Source organism: Schistocerca americana, chromosome 2 (assembly GCF_021461395.2).
Source record: "Schistocerca americana isolate TAMUIC-IGC-003095 chromosome 2, iqSchAmer2.1, whole genome shotgun sequence".
In the NCBI taxonomy this organism is placed as follows: Eukaryota; Metazoa; Arthropoda; class Insecta; order Orthoptera; family Acrididae; genus Schistocerca; species Schistocerca americana.
Window position 1 is genome coordinate 624,177,671 of NC_060120.1, and position 15,911 is coordinate 624,193,581.

The following is a 15,911-nucleotide window of genomic DNA, read 5'->3' on the forward strand; positions in this document are numbered from 1 at the left end:
CCTGACTCTATAAATTCTGTTTTCTGGTGTTCTGATCAGATCTCCAAAGAATGACATGTGTTTCTTTCTGATTGTGGTTATTACTGGCTCTGTTTTCTTATATACCATTCCACCTAAAGCTATTCTCCAATGCCTATTATTCAATTTTGTTTATTTATGGGCGTCTTACTTACTCTTCTTACAATCTTGAGTATTTTGTCAATTTCTGTTGTATTAGTTGCTTTGAAGATGGTGCAGATGCATATGTTATTTCTGGTTGTGTGACTGTTTTACAATGTATTAATTTTGCAAGTATCAATATTCTTTCTTTTGTTGTATGTGTTTCTGGTACAGTCTGTAATTTGCTTTGTTCTTTGACGTATCAGCTTCTCTTTTGGGATTTATGTTATGATTTTACCTAAATATTTAAATTTATCAATTGATTTTGAGTGCTCATTTTACTATTGTAATTTTGTTTTTCAACTGCTGGAGCCAGCAACAAAATCTCTGGTTTTCCTTTTCTTTTCTTGAAAACAGGAAAAAATTAAAACAGATTTTCTGTGCTATTTCTTGCAGTGATTTAACTTCTTGTCTGGTTTCTTGAAGATTGTTGGCTGGGAGAGCAAGATCATCAGCAAATCCCAGTCTAATAGTGTCTGCTTCATCTGATTCAGAATTATCACTACAATCTGATTTCAAAACTAATTCAGTGCAGTAATGCAACAACTGTAGATAACTGTTGTAAAATGCTTTTTCTATTTGATGATGCGTGGCTACATACAGCCTAAGACATTTACATGTTTTGTGACAAGTTATTTATTATCATTTAAATGGAAATATGTTTAAGATATTTTGTCTTTTTCCATGCCCATGAAGACCATTTCACTTGGTATCTGTCGAAAGAACATCAGCTTATTTGTTTTCTTTGTAAATATCTCTTGTGTATTTTATTTTTCTGGTATGTTCTACATCCTGGAGGATCTTTTTGCTATGTATCTATTCGGATGAGAAGTACATCTAATACACCACTGGCCATTAAAATTGCTACACCAAGAAGAAATGCAGATGATAACCGGGTATTCATTGGACAAATATATTATACTAGAACTGACATGTGATTACATTTCTACGTAATCTGGGTGCATAGATCCTGAGAAATCAATACCCAGAACAACCACCACTGGCCGTAATAACGGCCTTGATATGCCTGGGCATTGAGTCAAACACAGCTTGGATGGCGTGTACAGATACAGCTGCCCGTGCAGCTTCAACACGATACCACAGTTCATCAAGAGTAGTGACTGGCGTATTGTGACGAGCCAGTTGCTCGGCCACCATTGACCAGACGTTTTCAGTTGGTGAGAGATCTGGAGAATGTGCTGGCCAGGGCAGCAGTCGAACATTCCCTCTATCCAGAAAGGCTTGTACAGGACCTGCAACATGTGGTCGATCATTATCCTGCTGAAATGTGGGGTTTCGCAGGGATCAAATGACGGTTAGAGCCATGGGTCGTAACACATCTTAACTGTAACGTCCACTGTTCAGACTGCTGTCAGTGCGAATAAGAGGTGACCGAGACGTGTAACCAATGGCACCCCATACCATCAGTATGGCGATGACGAATACACGCTTCCAATGTGCGTTCACAGCAATGTCGCCAAACACGGATGCGAACATCATGATGCTGCAAACAGAACCTCGATTCATTCGAAAAAATGACATTTTGCCATTCGTGCACCCAGGTTCGTCGTTGAGTACACCATCGCAGGTGCTCCTGCCTGTGATGCAGTGTCAAGGGTAAGCACACCCATGGTCTTGGAGCTGATAGTCCATGTTGCTGCAAACGTGGTCGAACTGTTCGTGCAGATGGTTGTCTTGCAAACGTCACCATCTGTTGACTCAGGGATAGAGACGCGGCTGCACAATCCGTTACAGTCATGCGGATGAGATGCCTGTCACCTCGACTGCCAGTGATATGAGGCCGTTGGGATCCAGCACGGCGCTCCGTATTACACTCCTGAACCGACCGATTCCATGTTCTGCTAACAGTCATTGGATCTCGAACAACGGCAGCAGCAATGTCGAGATACGATAAATCGCAATCATGATAGGCTACAATCCGACCTTTATCAAAGTCGGAAACGTGATGGTACGCATTTCTCCTCCTTACACGAGGCATCACAACAACGTTTCACCAGGTAACGTCGGCCAACTGCTGTTTGTGTATGAGAAATAGGTTGGAAACTTTCCTCATGTCAGCACGTTGTAGGTGTCGCCACCGGTGCCAACCTTGTGTGAATGCTCTGAAAAGCTAATCATTTGCATATCACAGCATCTTCTTCCTGTCAGTTAAATTTCACGTCTGTAGCACGTCATTCTCGTGGTGTAGCAATTTTAATGGCTAGTAGTGTATATTGTAAATGAATCACTTTAACCTCTTATCATTTTAACACTTCCAATTCTTATGTTCTATGGATTATCCTCATACCATTCTCTCATTATACATTCCAGTGTACAGGTGAACAGTAATTATATCAGGCAGTCATCAGTCTTGTTTGAATTTAGAAAGATTTGCTTGTGTGAAACTCAGCTTGCCCTTCTCTCATATGATATCCTGTGAACCATGGATGAAGGGCAAAAGGTAGATACCGTATTCCTAGATTTCCAAAATGTGTTTGATACGGTGCCCCACTACAGACTGTTAACTAAAGTCTGAGCATTCATATTAGGTTCCCAGATATGTAAGTGGCTCACAGATTTCTTATGTAATAGAACCTTGTGTTCAGGCAGGTGTGTGGGGTCAAGCAATGTCATGAAGCACAATTACATCCTGAATTGGAAATGTGTGCCTTATCTGACAATATGCATGTTGGCAATAGTGATCAGCGTTTACTGTTCGATGTTCATGAAGAAAATCAATGAGAAGAATTCCATTAAAACTAAAACAGACTTGTAGCAGCCTACATTCACACACATCATCAAAAGCTGTCAGCTGATTTGTTCATCGTAGCTGTCAAATGAGTTCATTTGCTGGCCACAAGGAGCTTTAATTATTCTCTCTCTGGTGCAGTGCGATGCTCCGTGGCTGTTGATTTTCCGACACAGAACTTCAGTTAGTTACCATTCAAGCTTGGATGATCCAGTTTACTTCTGTAGCAATTGAATATGCCCTTGTTTCATGATGAGTTCAGATTACAGCTTGACATTACTATTTAGCAAGTCGGAACAAGTATCTGTAGTTCATTTAGATAAATGTTTTGATCACCATACTCCGGAAGTGATATCCTGTGCATGTACCTGGCTGAGTTTATGAACATTTGGTTCAGAATACTATCAATTAGTCTTGTTGACAGTGGTGACCTCGACATGATCAGCCACTGTGAGTCAACCTGCGATACCAGGGGAGTTATGAGAGACTTCTCAAGAGTCAAAATTTTCTGAGGTAGTAGACATATGTGCCATATCAAGACTTGCAATGTACAAATACCCCATTTTGACAACACAATGCCACAGTATAGTTTGCTCAAGGTGAGACACGAGTTTTCTCTGTGCTGGAGTAACCATATACTCTCCAAATTTGCTCTAGTGGTCAGCAAGCTAGACCTGTTATGCTGCAGAAATACAGGACAATAACGACATATTCTGTGAAAGAGTGATACAAGAAGCTCAAGCCAGAATTGATATGCAGGGTGTCCACCTCGCAGGAAGAGCGTGTGAGGCAACAGTCGTCTCAGTATTTCTGACATCCATGCAGCAAGGTCAATGCAGGCACGGTACCAGGCACTCTGCCGCATACATTGTGGAGCAGCTGATTGCCCACTCGAGTAAGGCTGTTGTAGTGTTCCAGACAGAGTTGCCACCAGATGCCATAGCAGACCTGGCAGATAGGATTTGGGACATGATTGTGCCATCCCCATGCAGTACAGCAGTGACAGCATATAATAGCACATCGATAGCTACAGTGACACACGCAGATTATGACTGCTTTGCAAACAAAGTTGATGCCCTAAGAAAACAAATCAGGGAGCTACTCTCTTGCCAGAACACTATGGATGCTTTCATAGAAAATCAAAAAGTCTTTCCTTTGTGAACCCCTTGTCAGCATGCGGCACAGTACAGTCACCACGCGACATTTGTTGGTATAATACGGAAATTGGATGTAGATGCACCTGATTGCCAGTCATCGTCTCTCCTCTCCATAACAGATCAGAATACAGGACGGAAGCTTTTGGTGGATACAGGTTCTGATTTATATATTTACCCTCAGGCACTGCTACATAAGTATCAGCGGCCGACTTTGATCTACCTCTCTGTAGCCAACAGCTCGACCACAGCAGTGACTGAACCCATGTCAGAGCTGACGAGCAAGCGATCTACCATCTGACGCTGAACATCATCAATGCATGTCTCAGCATCTCCGGCCCAGCTGCTGCCATGTTTTGAAGCAGCACAGCTATGCACAGTCCTAAGTTTATCCAGCTGGCAGCCAGCAGATACACCATGCTGTTGTAGCAGCTCCCATCCATTACACGATCCCCAAGTGCTTCAAAAGAGGTACATCCCTGCACTGTGCACTATATGAAGACTACTATGGGCCCACCAATTTCATCTACGCCAAGACACCTTGCCCCTGGCTGTTACGCTATTGCCAAGGCAGAACACAATATTGTGCTGAAGGAAGGCATCATTCATCCTTTTATCAGTCCATGATCATTGCCTCTACATTTAGTGCCCAAAAGTGGGGGGCCATGTGGAGATTACTGCACCCTTAATGCTAGAATGGTGCCACATCATCATCCTGCACCAATGTCAAAAGACTATAATTATGGTTTATGTGGCGCAACTGTATTAAGTGTGCTAGACTCTGCCAAGGCCTAAACACAAATTTTTTGTAGCTGATGAGAATTATATCAAATACAGTTATAATTACACCATTTGGTCTCTTGAGTCTTAATGACCTTTGGTTGATGCAGTGCTGCACAATTCAGCATAGATTTATAGATTTTGCATACTTTGACGACGTCCTTGTCTTTTCAGCAGCAGCAGAGCAGCACCAAAAGAACTTGGCCAAAATCTTTAAACACCTGAACCAAAATGGGGTTGTATTAAATATGGCCAAGTGTGTTTTTCCACCAACTTGAGATTACTTTTTTAAACAAGCTGATCTTGCATGAAAAGGTGTGGCAATGTTCAGGATTTCATGGCCAGAAATCGCAATAGAAGTGCACCGCTTTCTAGAAATACTGAACTTTTACTGCATTCTCTGGTCCTCACATCAAGGGGAAAACACCAATACAGAGACAGATTTCACTTCTGAAACAGCTACACAAAGTATAGTGAATGTGGCATTCCTTGCACAAACCACAATTGGTGCCGTATTGCAGCACATAGGTGGGGCATTGTAGCATTTGGCATTTTATTCACACACGCTCTCCATCACAACAAAAATGGACCGCATATGACCACGAACTACTTGCTGTGAACAAAGCTATTAAATACTTTCACTCAAGTTGGGGGCAAGAGAATTTACAATTTTCACTGACCACAAACCATTCGTCTATAGCTTCCAATAGAATGACAAATAAGTTCTTGCCACAGCAGTACAATGAGTTAGAATTTATCGCTCAATTCAGTACTGATGCATGTCACATATCAGGAGTTGATAACATATTATCTTACTGCCTATTCCATGTACACAGCATAGCTAATTCAATCGATTTTGCTCCACTTGCTAAAGAACAAGTGTCAGACCAGAAGCTTCAAGACATTCCGGAAGATGCTTCTTCCAACCTTCAGCTGAAACTGATTGCCGTTCTCATCACAAATGTACAGCTTTATTGCAAAGTCTCAAATGGGAAATCTCCTCTGTTCCTACTTTCCTCGTTCTGCAGTCACGCTTTTGAGAGCCTTCGTGTCTCATGCCAACCTGGCACTAGATCTACAAATCAACTGACTGCTAACCATTTCATATAGCCTGGCATGCAGAAGGATTGCTGAGTGTGGACTCATGCATGTGTTCAATGTCAGTGTAGTAAGGTGTCTAAATTTCACAGACACAACTGCAAGATTTGCACATATCCATACTGACGTCGTAGGACCACTGCCTCTGTCAAATGATCAACAACACCTGTTAACAGCAATCAACCATTTTATCTGCTGGCCTGAAGTAATACCAGTCAACAATATTTCAGCAGAAACAATAGCCTCCATCTTTGTTTCACAGTGGCTGTCATGCATTACATATCACTCCAGACAGTGGCCGGCAATTTGAATCTGAACTGTTTGTACAGCTGAGTAAATTCTGTGGTGCCATATTCTCAAAGACCACAAGCTATCATCTAGCAAGTAGTGGCATGACAGAATGCTGGCACCAATCATTAAAAGGTGTACTCATGAGTCATGATTCAAATTGGACAAAAGCAATTCTATTGGTCTTCCTCAGTCTGAGAAGCATTTAGAAACCCGACCTGGACTCTTCGTGGGCTAAGCTCGTTCATGGTGAAATGCTGCAACTCCCTCGCAAATTTGTTGATCCAAGTGCAATCACAATGGATGACATCAATCAAGCTGATTTCATTTCTCACCTGAGGGAATGGGTGACCCAAATCTGGCCTTATCAAGCATCAGGGCAAGGAATTCACACACCTATGTACACAATGAGCTACAGTCATGCATATGTTATGCTACATACAGATGGCATGAAATCAGTACCAAAACTTCCATACACAGGCCATCTTCATGTCATTGACATAGCTGGAAGAACCACAAGGATTTTGATTAGCTGCAAAAACCAACACCGTCTCCACTGACAGTGTTAAGCCAGCCTTTGTGCTGCATGCACAACGTAATCAGCTGCAGCCTTCACCTGAGGTCAACCTCCACTGGAAGCAAAACTTCAATGAGAGCACCAAACACATCTTGATTCGCAGACAATGCACCACTTTCCCCAAGCAGGCTGGTTTAGTGGTATACATCAGCACACATTGTCAACAAGTTTTCAGCTGAGTTGTTCATCACAGCTGTCAAATGAGTTCACACACTGACTACCAGGAGCACTGTGATTATTCTGTCTTTGGTGCAGTGCGACACTCCACGACTGTTGATTTTTCTGACCCAGAAATTCAGTTAGTCATCGTTCCAGCTTGGATGATCCAGTTTACTTCTACACCATTTGTATCTGCCCTCGTTTCAATTCACGTTCAGATAACAGCTCGTCATGACTATTTAGTGAGTAGTATAAGTTTCTGTGATTTGTTCTAAACAAATGTTCTGATGACAGTACAATGGAACTAATGTTTCATGTTTGTACCTGCCTGAGTTTATGAGCACTTATAACATTTGGTTCGAAAGGCTACCAACTAGTCTTGCGACAGAGCCTTCCTCGTGGAGAGATAGTGTTTGGCTTTGATTGGTGCAAATTCGTCCTTTTTGTGCCATTCCAAATTGCTTTTTTTATTCTAATGTGTGATGGTGCACCCACATTTCCCTGCATGTCAGAATCCAGTGCAAAAAATGTTCCACTTCAGTGTGGTTTGTTGTTGTTGGGGTCTTCAGTCCCGAGACTGCTTTGATGCAGCTCTCCATGCTACTCTATCCTGTGCAAGCTTCTTCATCTCCCAGTACTTACTGCAACCTACATACTTCTGAATCTGCTTAGTGTATTCATCTCTTGGTCTCCCTCTACGATTTTTACCCTCCACGCTGCCCTCCAATGCTAAATTTGTGATCCCTTGATGCCTCAGAAACTGTAGTGTTTCAGTAAGTCGTTTACAAATCTCCAGATAATGAAATTTGTGCAGTGTGGTGAGAAGATGAGGCATCCACCTTGTGAACACTTACTGAAATCAAAGATTGTCAGTAATGATCACCTGAGCACTAATGCAACTTATGCCAACCTCAGTAGCAAGTTCAACAACTGCTATTTGGTGACCATCTTCAATAAGCCAGCTAACGATGCGAATTTTTTCCTCAGTCATGCTGGTCGCAAGACAATGTCAGTGATCTGCATTCTCAATTGTTTCTCGTCCGCATGGGAACTGTTTGTTCCATGTGTACACTTACGTCTTTCTTAGGGTGAGGTCTCTGAACTGTGCCACAGGTCTTTCAAAAATTTCGGGCAATTTTATGCCCTTAGTTGGGAAAAAACTTCATTATAAGGCGTTGTGCATCTCTTGCTCTGACACTGTTTTTCTGACTACAGAAACAGTATGACAATGTTCTAGATGTCGAGAACAATAACTGGAAATGAAAGCACCGATGAGCAGAGATCATGCTACTTTCCATTTACAAAAAGGTGTGTAAAACAAAAATTCCAATTGACATCTGGTTCATACTCTTATTACATTAAAAGTACAGATGGACTAAAAAACTATGCTGTAGAGAAGCAACACCCAGGTGGATTTAGAATGTTATGAGCCCAATGTCATGAGCCCAATGAAACAGGGAGTGTATCATTCATTATATTATAAGTATTCTTTGGATTGAAGAAGATTTATGTTTTACAATATTCAAAAATGTCAAATTGCATGCTTTGTGAAGAAAAGACTGAAATTAGTCTTTTAGATCTAATAAAAGTGTGAAGTAGTTGCAGTGCAGTCCAAGTCAAGTGTAGAATTACATCATCTACTGTGCAAATGTTGAGCCACAGGAAACTACACAGACTGTTAGCATGCTGCAGCTTGGACGCATTGTAATTCTACACTTGTCTTGGATGTCCCATCCACTGCAACTATTTGATGCTTTTATTAAGTCTAAAAAATAACTGATGATGGTCGAAGTAGAGAGGATATAAAATGTAGACTGGCAATGGCAAGGAAAGCGTTTCTGAAGAAGAGAAATTTGTTAACATCGAGTACAGATGTATGTGTCAGGAAGTCGTTTCTGAAAGTATTTGTATGGAGTGTAGCCATGTATGGAAGTGAAACATGGATGATAAATAGTTTGGGCAAGAAGAGAATAGAAGCTTTCGAAATGTGGTGCAACAGAAGAATGCTGAAGATTAGATGAGTAGATCACATAACTAATGATGAAGTATTGAACAGAATTGGGGAGAAGAGGAGTTTGTGGCACAACATTCCCATTCCCAAAACAATATCCCCATTTCAGCTTGGGCTACTGTTTGCTGCCCACTCACCACATACTCTCCTCTTCAGCAGTCTCATACCTTTTCCACATTGGGTACAGGTTCTTATAACACAAAGATTTACAACATATTGCATTTGTTGTTACACTTATTATAAAAGACTGGTATGTAGTCTGTAGACTATCCCTAGTATGAATATCATTAATATATATGTTCTATAACATAGGGTGCATACCTCATGGACCTCCTTGGGAAAATTTGCTTCTGTTATTGTTCCTATGGGTTTAAATGTTTTATTTTGACCATGTACAAGAACTGTACTCATCACCAATCTTTCTGAAACTGAAGCAGAGTCGTCCACTTTAAAAGCGGGCCCACTGCTGTACGTTTCAGGCAATATCACTTCCTCAGGCTCAAATCTGCAAGACATAGAATACCATTATAGACATATTACTTGAGAGCACACTAAAAACCTATCATAAATTACAACCTCAGTAAAAAGAAAAACAAAAACTTATTACATTGTACCCCAAAGCAACTGTGACATCATTCTTTTATCTGATCCAGCATGTCTATAGCTCAAGAGACCAATACTGTATTTTCACCATTATATCCACATTCAAAGAGAGGTCTGTGGCAAGTAAACGAAATTAGTCTTATTTATTTCACTCTCAATTTGGAAATATATTTACAAACAAAAATACAAACATAAGATTTAATTTTACTCATCACATCACATTTGATCAGAGCTTTACAATATACAAGGAAACCAATGTCCTCTGCACAAAGTGTTGGGTGCAGATAACATTGAAGTAGGTACTTCTTGAAATCAAAGATGTTGAAAAGAGAAAAAAAAAGTTACCTGTCTTTACATGGAACCATCAGAAGAAATATCAAGAGAGAGATCTTGATTATTATTGGATATCTAAGTGGAAAAGTTGTAAACAACAACGAAGGCCTAGAGCATGTAATGGGAGTCCATGGTATTGGAGATGTGATGAAACTCGGAATACGTTTTCAAATTCCTGTGCCACTGACGATTTGGTGATTCGAAGTACAGTATTACCACACATGCATTGCCATAAGGTTACAAGGGTAGCCCTGATCACAGAGCAGAAAATCAAATTAATCATATAGCACTGAGTAAAAAATTTAGGTCATTGATGGGTGTGAGGAATAAACATGAAGCTAATGTGCCACCTTACTGTTGAAAATTTTAGACTGAAAATTAAGACTACGAATAGAGTTTTAACAACAAGTATGCAAAACAAGAAGAATTCTGTACTGAGCTAAGTAACCACTATGAGGTATTCCAAATGGCACAGGAAAATAATGAAAATAACAATGATACATGGACACAGGTAAAGGATATCTATTGCAATGTGAGTGAACAGGTCATTGGCTTCCAAAGCCATTTGAAGAAAGATTGGATGTCTGAGAGTACATGGAATTTGATCAGTTGCAGAAAACAGATTAAGAAAAAAATAAATATGAGTAAAACAAGATAACATAAAACTCAAATATAAGCTGAGTATGCAGCGACTGACTCTCTAGTAAAGAGGAGTGTGAAAAATGATAAGTAGATGGATGAACAAGCTCTGAAAGCAGAGAGAGCACAGAGAGGGGTTATGTTAAAGAACTATACAATATCACCAGAGTGGTGTCAAAAAGAGGATTCAGTAAAAATAGACCTGTGAAAAGTAAGCAGGATAGATCGTTGATGGTAGAAGAGGATCAACTTAGAAGGCGTAGAGAACATTTTTTCAGACGTCCTGAACAGAGATCAACTCAAAGAGGGAGTGAGATGATGGAATGCGACAGTTGCCAGTGAGAGGATCAACCTATACATACCAAATGAGGATGAAATTCAAACAGTCTTCAAGCGGATAAAGAATGGAAAGGCTTCAGAAATGGATAATATTGCAACTGAGGTGCTTAAAGCAGACGCTGACACCACCAGAAATCTAATGCATCCATTGTTTGCGAAGATATGGATAGAAGAGAAACTACCAAAGGATTGGAAAGAGGTACTGATAATTAAGCTGCCAAGGAAAGGGGATACTAACAACTGTAATAATTAGTGATGCATCATTCTCCTATCTCTACCAAGCGAAGCACACTCTAGATTAATGCTAAACCACATTAAGGACACTGTGGAGGCACAGCTAAGAAAAGAGCAAGTGGGGTTTAGAGAACACCGGTGTTGTGTTGATCTAATAAACACTACCTTACATTTATTGATTTTGAGAAGACATCTGACACATTTAATAGGAAAGTTACATGGTATATCTTGGAAGAATATGGAATATAAGGGACAGTCAAATGAAAACCGAACATCTGCCACATTGCGACAATGGAATGTTTCCATTCCAAAGTAATTATCACAGGCGTAAGACATTTATACCACTGGGAGACAAGATGATCAGTTCATGTTTTATAGAATGTGATCGGTTGTTGATCGATCCACAATCGCATCTATTCTTGCACTTCCTCATCCAACTGAAACTGGCATCCACGAATGTGTTTCTTCAAGTGACCAAAGATGCGAAAATCACATGGTGGAAGATACGGGCTGTACAGAGAATGTAGTGTTCCCCAATATAACATAACAGGATGATAGTGTCTGACAGAATTTCTAAGTGTTTTGGCTTTATGGCGTGTCATAGTTTCTGCAACGTGTCTTTATAGCACTGCACACTGATTGCAGTTCCATACGTGAGGAAATCTATGAGCAGAGGGCCCCTGCAGATGAAGGAAGTGGTCATCATGACCTTAACAGAATTGATGTGAACAGCTCTGGATTACTTTGGCAGGAGAGATGAGTGATGTTTCCACTATTGGCATTGCCTTTTATTCTGAGGCTGTAAGAATACTGTTGGACAGATTCACCCTGTTTCACAACAATGCCCAACCCCATGCTGCCAATCAGACAAAGGCATCAGTGGTTTGGTTGGGGAACACTGCAACATCCTCTGTACAGCCTGGATCTTTCATCGTGTGATTTTCACATCTTTGGTGACCTGAGGAAAGACATGCATACATTTAAGTTTCAGTCAGATGAGGAGGTGCAAAAGTAAGTGTGGTTGTGGATCTGTCAGCGGATGACCCTGTTGTATGGCAGAGGAATTGATCATCTCCTCTCCCAGTGAGATAAATGTCTTAACACATATGGTGATTACTTTTGCAGCACGGAGTGGCCACGCAGTTTGAGGCACCATTTCATGGATTGCGTTCGAGTCCTCCCTTTGTGTGTGTGTGTGTGTGTGTGTGTGTGTGTGTGTGTGTGTGTGTGTGTGTGTGTGTTTTGTTCTTAGCATAAGTCAGTTCAAGTAGTGTGTAAGTCTGGGGACCAATGACCTCAGCAGTTTGGTCCCTTAGGAATTCACACACATTTGAACATTCAATTATTTTTAAATGGAACCATTCCATGGTCCTGTTGCAGCAGGTAGTAGGTTTCCATTTAACTGTCCCTAATACCATCACAGACTATCAATGTTATTAAAGCAATGTATGAGGGATATGAATGTATGGTGCTGCACAACACGAAACTTACTGATCGTATCCAAACAAATGCTGAGGTGAGGCACTGGTGTGTTCTGTCACCTACCTTGTTCTTGTTAGTGCTGGACAGCACATGGAAATCAGTTGTTGCTGGTAGGAAAGAGGTATTCAATGGGGAGTGAAAGATGGACTTGAAGACCGTGATTCTGCTGATGATATCTGCTCTCAAGAAGATACTGTGACATGGAAGAAAAGCAAGACTGCAAGAGGAAGCAGAAATTGCAGGACTAAAAGCAACTGTTCAGAAAACTAAGGAAATAAGAGTCTGATCTGAAAAACAGGCAAAGCTAACAGTGTATGGATAGAAACTGGAACAAGTACACTCCTTTGCAAGTCTAGGAAGCCCCGTTTCAAAAGACGGAGGGACGGAGGAAGATGTAAAGAGTGAGATACAGAAGGCAAATAGCATCTTTGTCCAGATAAAACCTGTCTGGCATAATAAGAACATCTAAAGACAATCCAGGCAGTGACTGTTCAATAACACTGTACAGTCGGTACTCCTGTGCAGTCATGAAACATGGAAAGTAACAAACATGATTGTAAAGCAGCCTGAAGTCTTCATTAAACAGCGACTTCAGCAAATTATAAATGTGAGGTGGCCAGATGTAATCTCAAATGATGAATTGTGGGAAATGGCAAACCAGTGGCCAAGCCAGGGGCAGATAAAGAAAAGGGAATGGAACTGAACTGGCCACACAATATACAAATAACTGTTGAAGAGGTGGCACTGGATTGAAACCCACAAGAACACGTAGCATGGCCACCAGAAGAAGACCATGAAAAGAAAGATGGAAGAGGCAGGTCTGAAAGCCAGTAAAAACTGAAATGAAGAGAAATGTTTGGCTGCCAACAGAACCAGATGAAAAGTCTTTTGGTTGCCCTATGATCCCACAGGAGCAACAGGAAGTAAATCATGTGACTTTCCATGAAACTCACTATTTACTTTACCAGCACAAAAGCCTCACTAACTAATGTCCTCCTTGTATCTTCCCAATCCTAATAGTAACCTGGTCAATACCTTCCATATCAGCCACCTTTCTCTGTGTCACAGCTGTTTAGCTGCCATTAACCACTCGTGAAGGTAAATAAAACAACTCCATGATCTAATAGGTAGTGCCAGTGACTGCTAATGCAGAGATCAGAGGTTTGATTCCCAGTAACCACATCATATTTTTTGTGATGGGAAGGCCTGGAACATAGTCTACTCAGCCTCACAAGGCCAAATGAGAAACAATATGATAAAATAAGCAGCAAAACTGACACTAAGGAGAATAATACAGAAAGACTTGCATTAGGCTGGTTGCTATATGACAATTATTTATTCTTGAAGCTCATATGTTGTTGGGGAAAGATTTGAATAGACAGTGGGTGGCCCACTACGCAGCTCCTCCTTAAGCCTCTCCCTACTAGCGGCCATTTCTTAGCTTACAGAGTGTGAAGCTATCCCGATTAGGTAATGGGAAGAAAAGGGAAAATATCATTTTGAAGTTATTTTTTGCCAATTTTGGTATTCGTTTCTAATGGCTTACTTATGAAATACCACATGTTCCTATTTTTGTCTTATTTCACTGTTTTCCCTTTACATTAAACATGAAAATATACCCATCAATAATAATTTATGTTTATTTAAATCAAAGATCATACTTACTTTCATTATTTTTATATTGCACTCATTAAATCTAATCAATGAAAGACAAAATTATTTTTGAAACCATATACAGCTGGAAGTTTTTCAAAAGAGGGCACTGTCATAATTCCAAAATTTTCTTCTGATATTTTATGCCACAAATCTGTCAATACTTCACAATAGTGTGAAAACAGTTGCAAAGTCTAAATTTGAACAATGGAGACAAACTGCCATCACCCAACACCAGACCTCTGACAATGTTCACCTATATTGCTGGCAGGAAAAGTATGTTTTCCACTAAATTATTAAGGTATTCGTATCCCTCCAGAAGATCTTACATGGCTGAGACTTGCCATTCTAGATACACTTCACAGACTCTTTGACAAGTCAGCATTAATACAGTTCACTATCATCCCATGGCTGAAAGAAGGTCCTAGATCTGTGAATGCAGTATTAATAGATGGATCTGTGGCCATAAGAGTTGTTAGCGAACTTGAAGATGCAACGCAATGAGTTTCAGTGTTTGCTTCACTTCTACCTGAAGTATTCACCCCTTCATATTTCTCAGATGATTACTAATTCGATGATCAAAAATTCATTTTCCCACAGTAATGAAGAATATTCCTTTTAATTTGGAATACCCATAATCTTTTACACAGCGACATCAGATTCCTCCATATTTTTGTGCAACAAACTCTAGCAAAACGTACACAGTTTGGTGAGATCTTTAATGTGATGCAGCAACTAAACTACACATTTTTGTAGTACACGATTATAAATATGAAAACCGTCAAATTTAGGTTCACAAACACATTAACATTGTACCTGCTCAGTATTCTAATCATCAGCCAATCACAGCAGGGGCCATGCGACATCACACAAATGGGGTTCTGTCAGTAAAAGAGAATTCAATATTGTTTTTATGGTTTTATGAATGAAGTTTATGGTGATGGCATGATCAGCTGCATTGGCTGAGGACCACATTATGTTGAAAGGTATCAGAAGCCACCTTGATTTACATGTCTGCAAAACTGAAGTTCTTTATTTGGTGTTTTTCACATTTATAGTTGCGTACTATGAAAATATCTTAGCTTAACTGACAAATCATGTTAAATATCTCCCAAAAGATGCCTTTTTTGTATGATAGTGGTAAAATTTTGGGGGAAATTCAAGTAGATGACTAAAACTGTTACTGGAATCTAGTTTGTTTTGACATCACATCTGGAACTATAGGGTTTTTTTCCCACCCATAAGACAAACTCTTATTTTAAAATACACACATTTATCAGAATTGAGAAAAATGTCAAAATCCAGTTTCAGCATTCAATAACTTGTTAGTTAGCAATACTAGTAAACTGTCATCCTCAGATTTGCAAAATTTTTAGATGGAAACAGGGAAAATTCAAATTTTGTGACATTTAAAAAAAAAAATTAACACATTGTGCTAAAAATCGCAGCATTTAAGAGAAACTTTACTGTCTGTAATAATATAGTTTATATGTTGGAGGACTCAGCATACAATTTCCACTGACAAAAGTCAGTTTGGTATGAAATGATCTGTACTAGACAGGGGAAGTACATACAGCAATAGGCAACCACAGGTCCACCATTAAAGCATGGATGTAGGCCCCACAGATCAGTTTCACTGGAGATTTGATGTTG

At 40.1% G+C, this 15,911-nt stretch overlaps 1 protein-coding gene across 3 annotated transcripts in view; it reads right to left on the bottom strand.

The window, feature by feature from the left end:
• The window catches only part of LOC124596376 (putative ATP-dependent RNA helicase TDRD12), a 470,123-nt gene that overhangs the window by 284,754 nt on the left and 169,458 nt on the right, over positions 1–15,911 (bottom strand). For all 3 annotated transcript variants that reach the window (XM_047135490.1, XM_047135489.1, XM_047135491.1), the window contains one exon: positions 9,297–9,480. In XM_047135490.1, the coding sequence (XP_046991446.1) occupies positions 9,297–9,480 (184 nt within the window). The remainder of the gene's footprint in view (positions 1–9,296; positions 9,481–15,911) is intronic.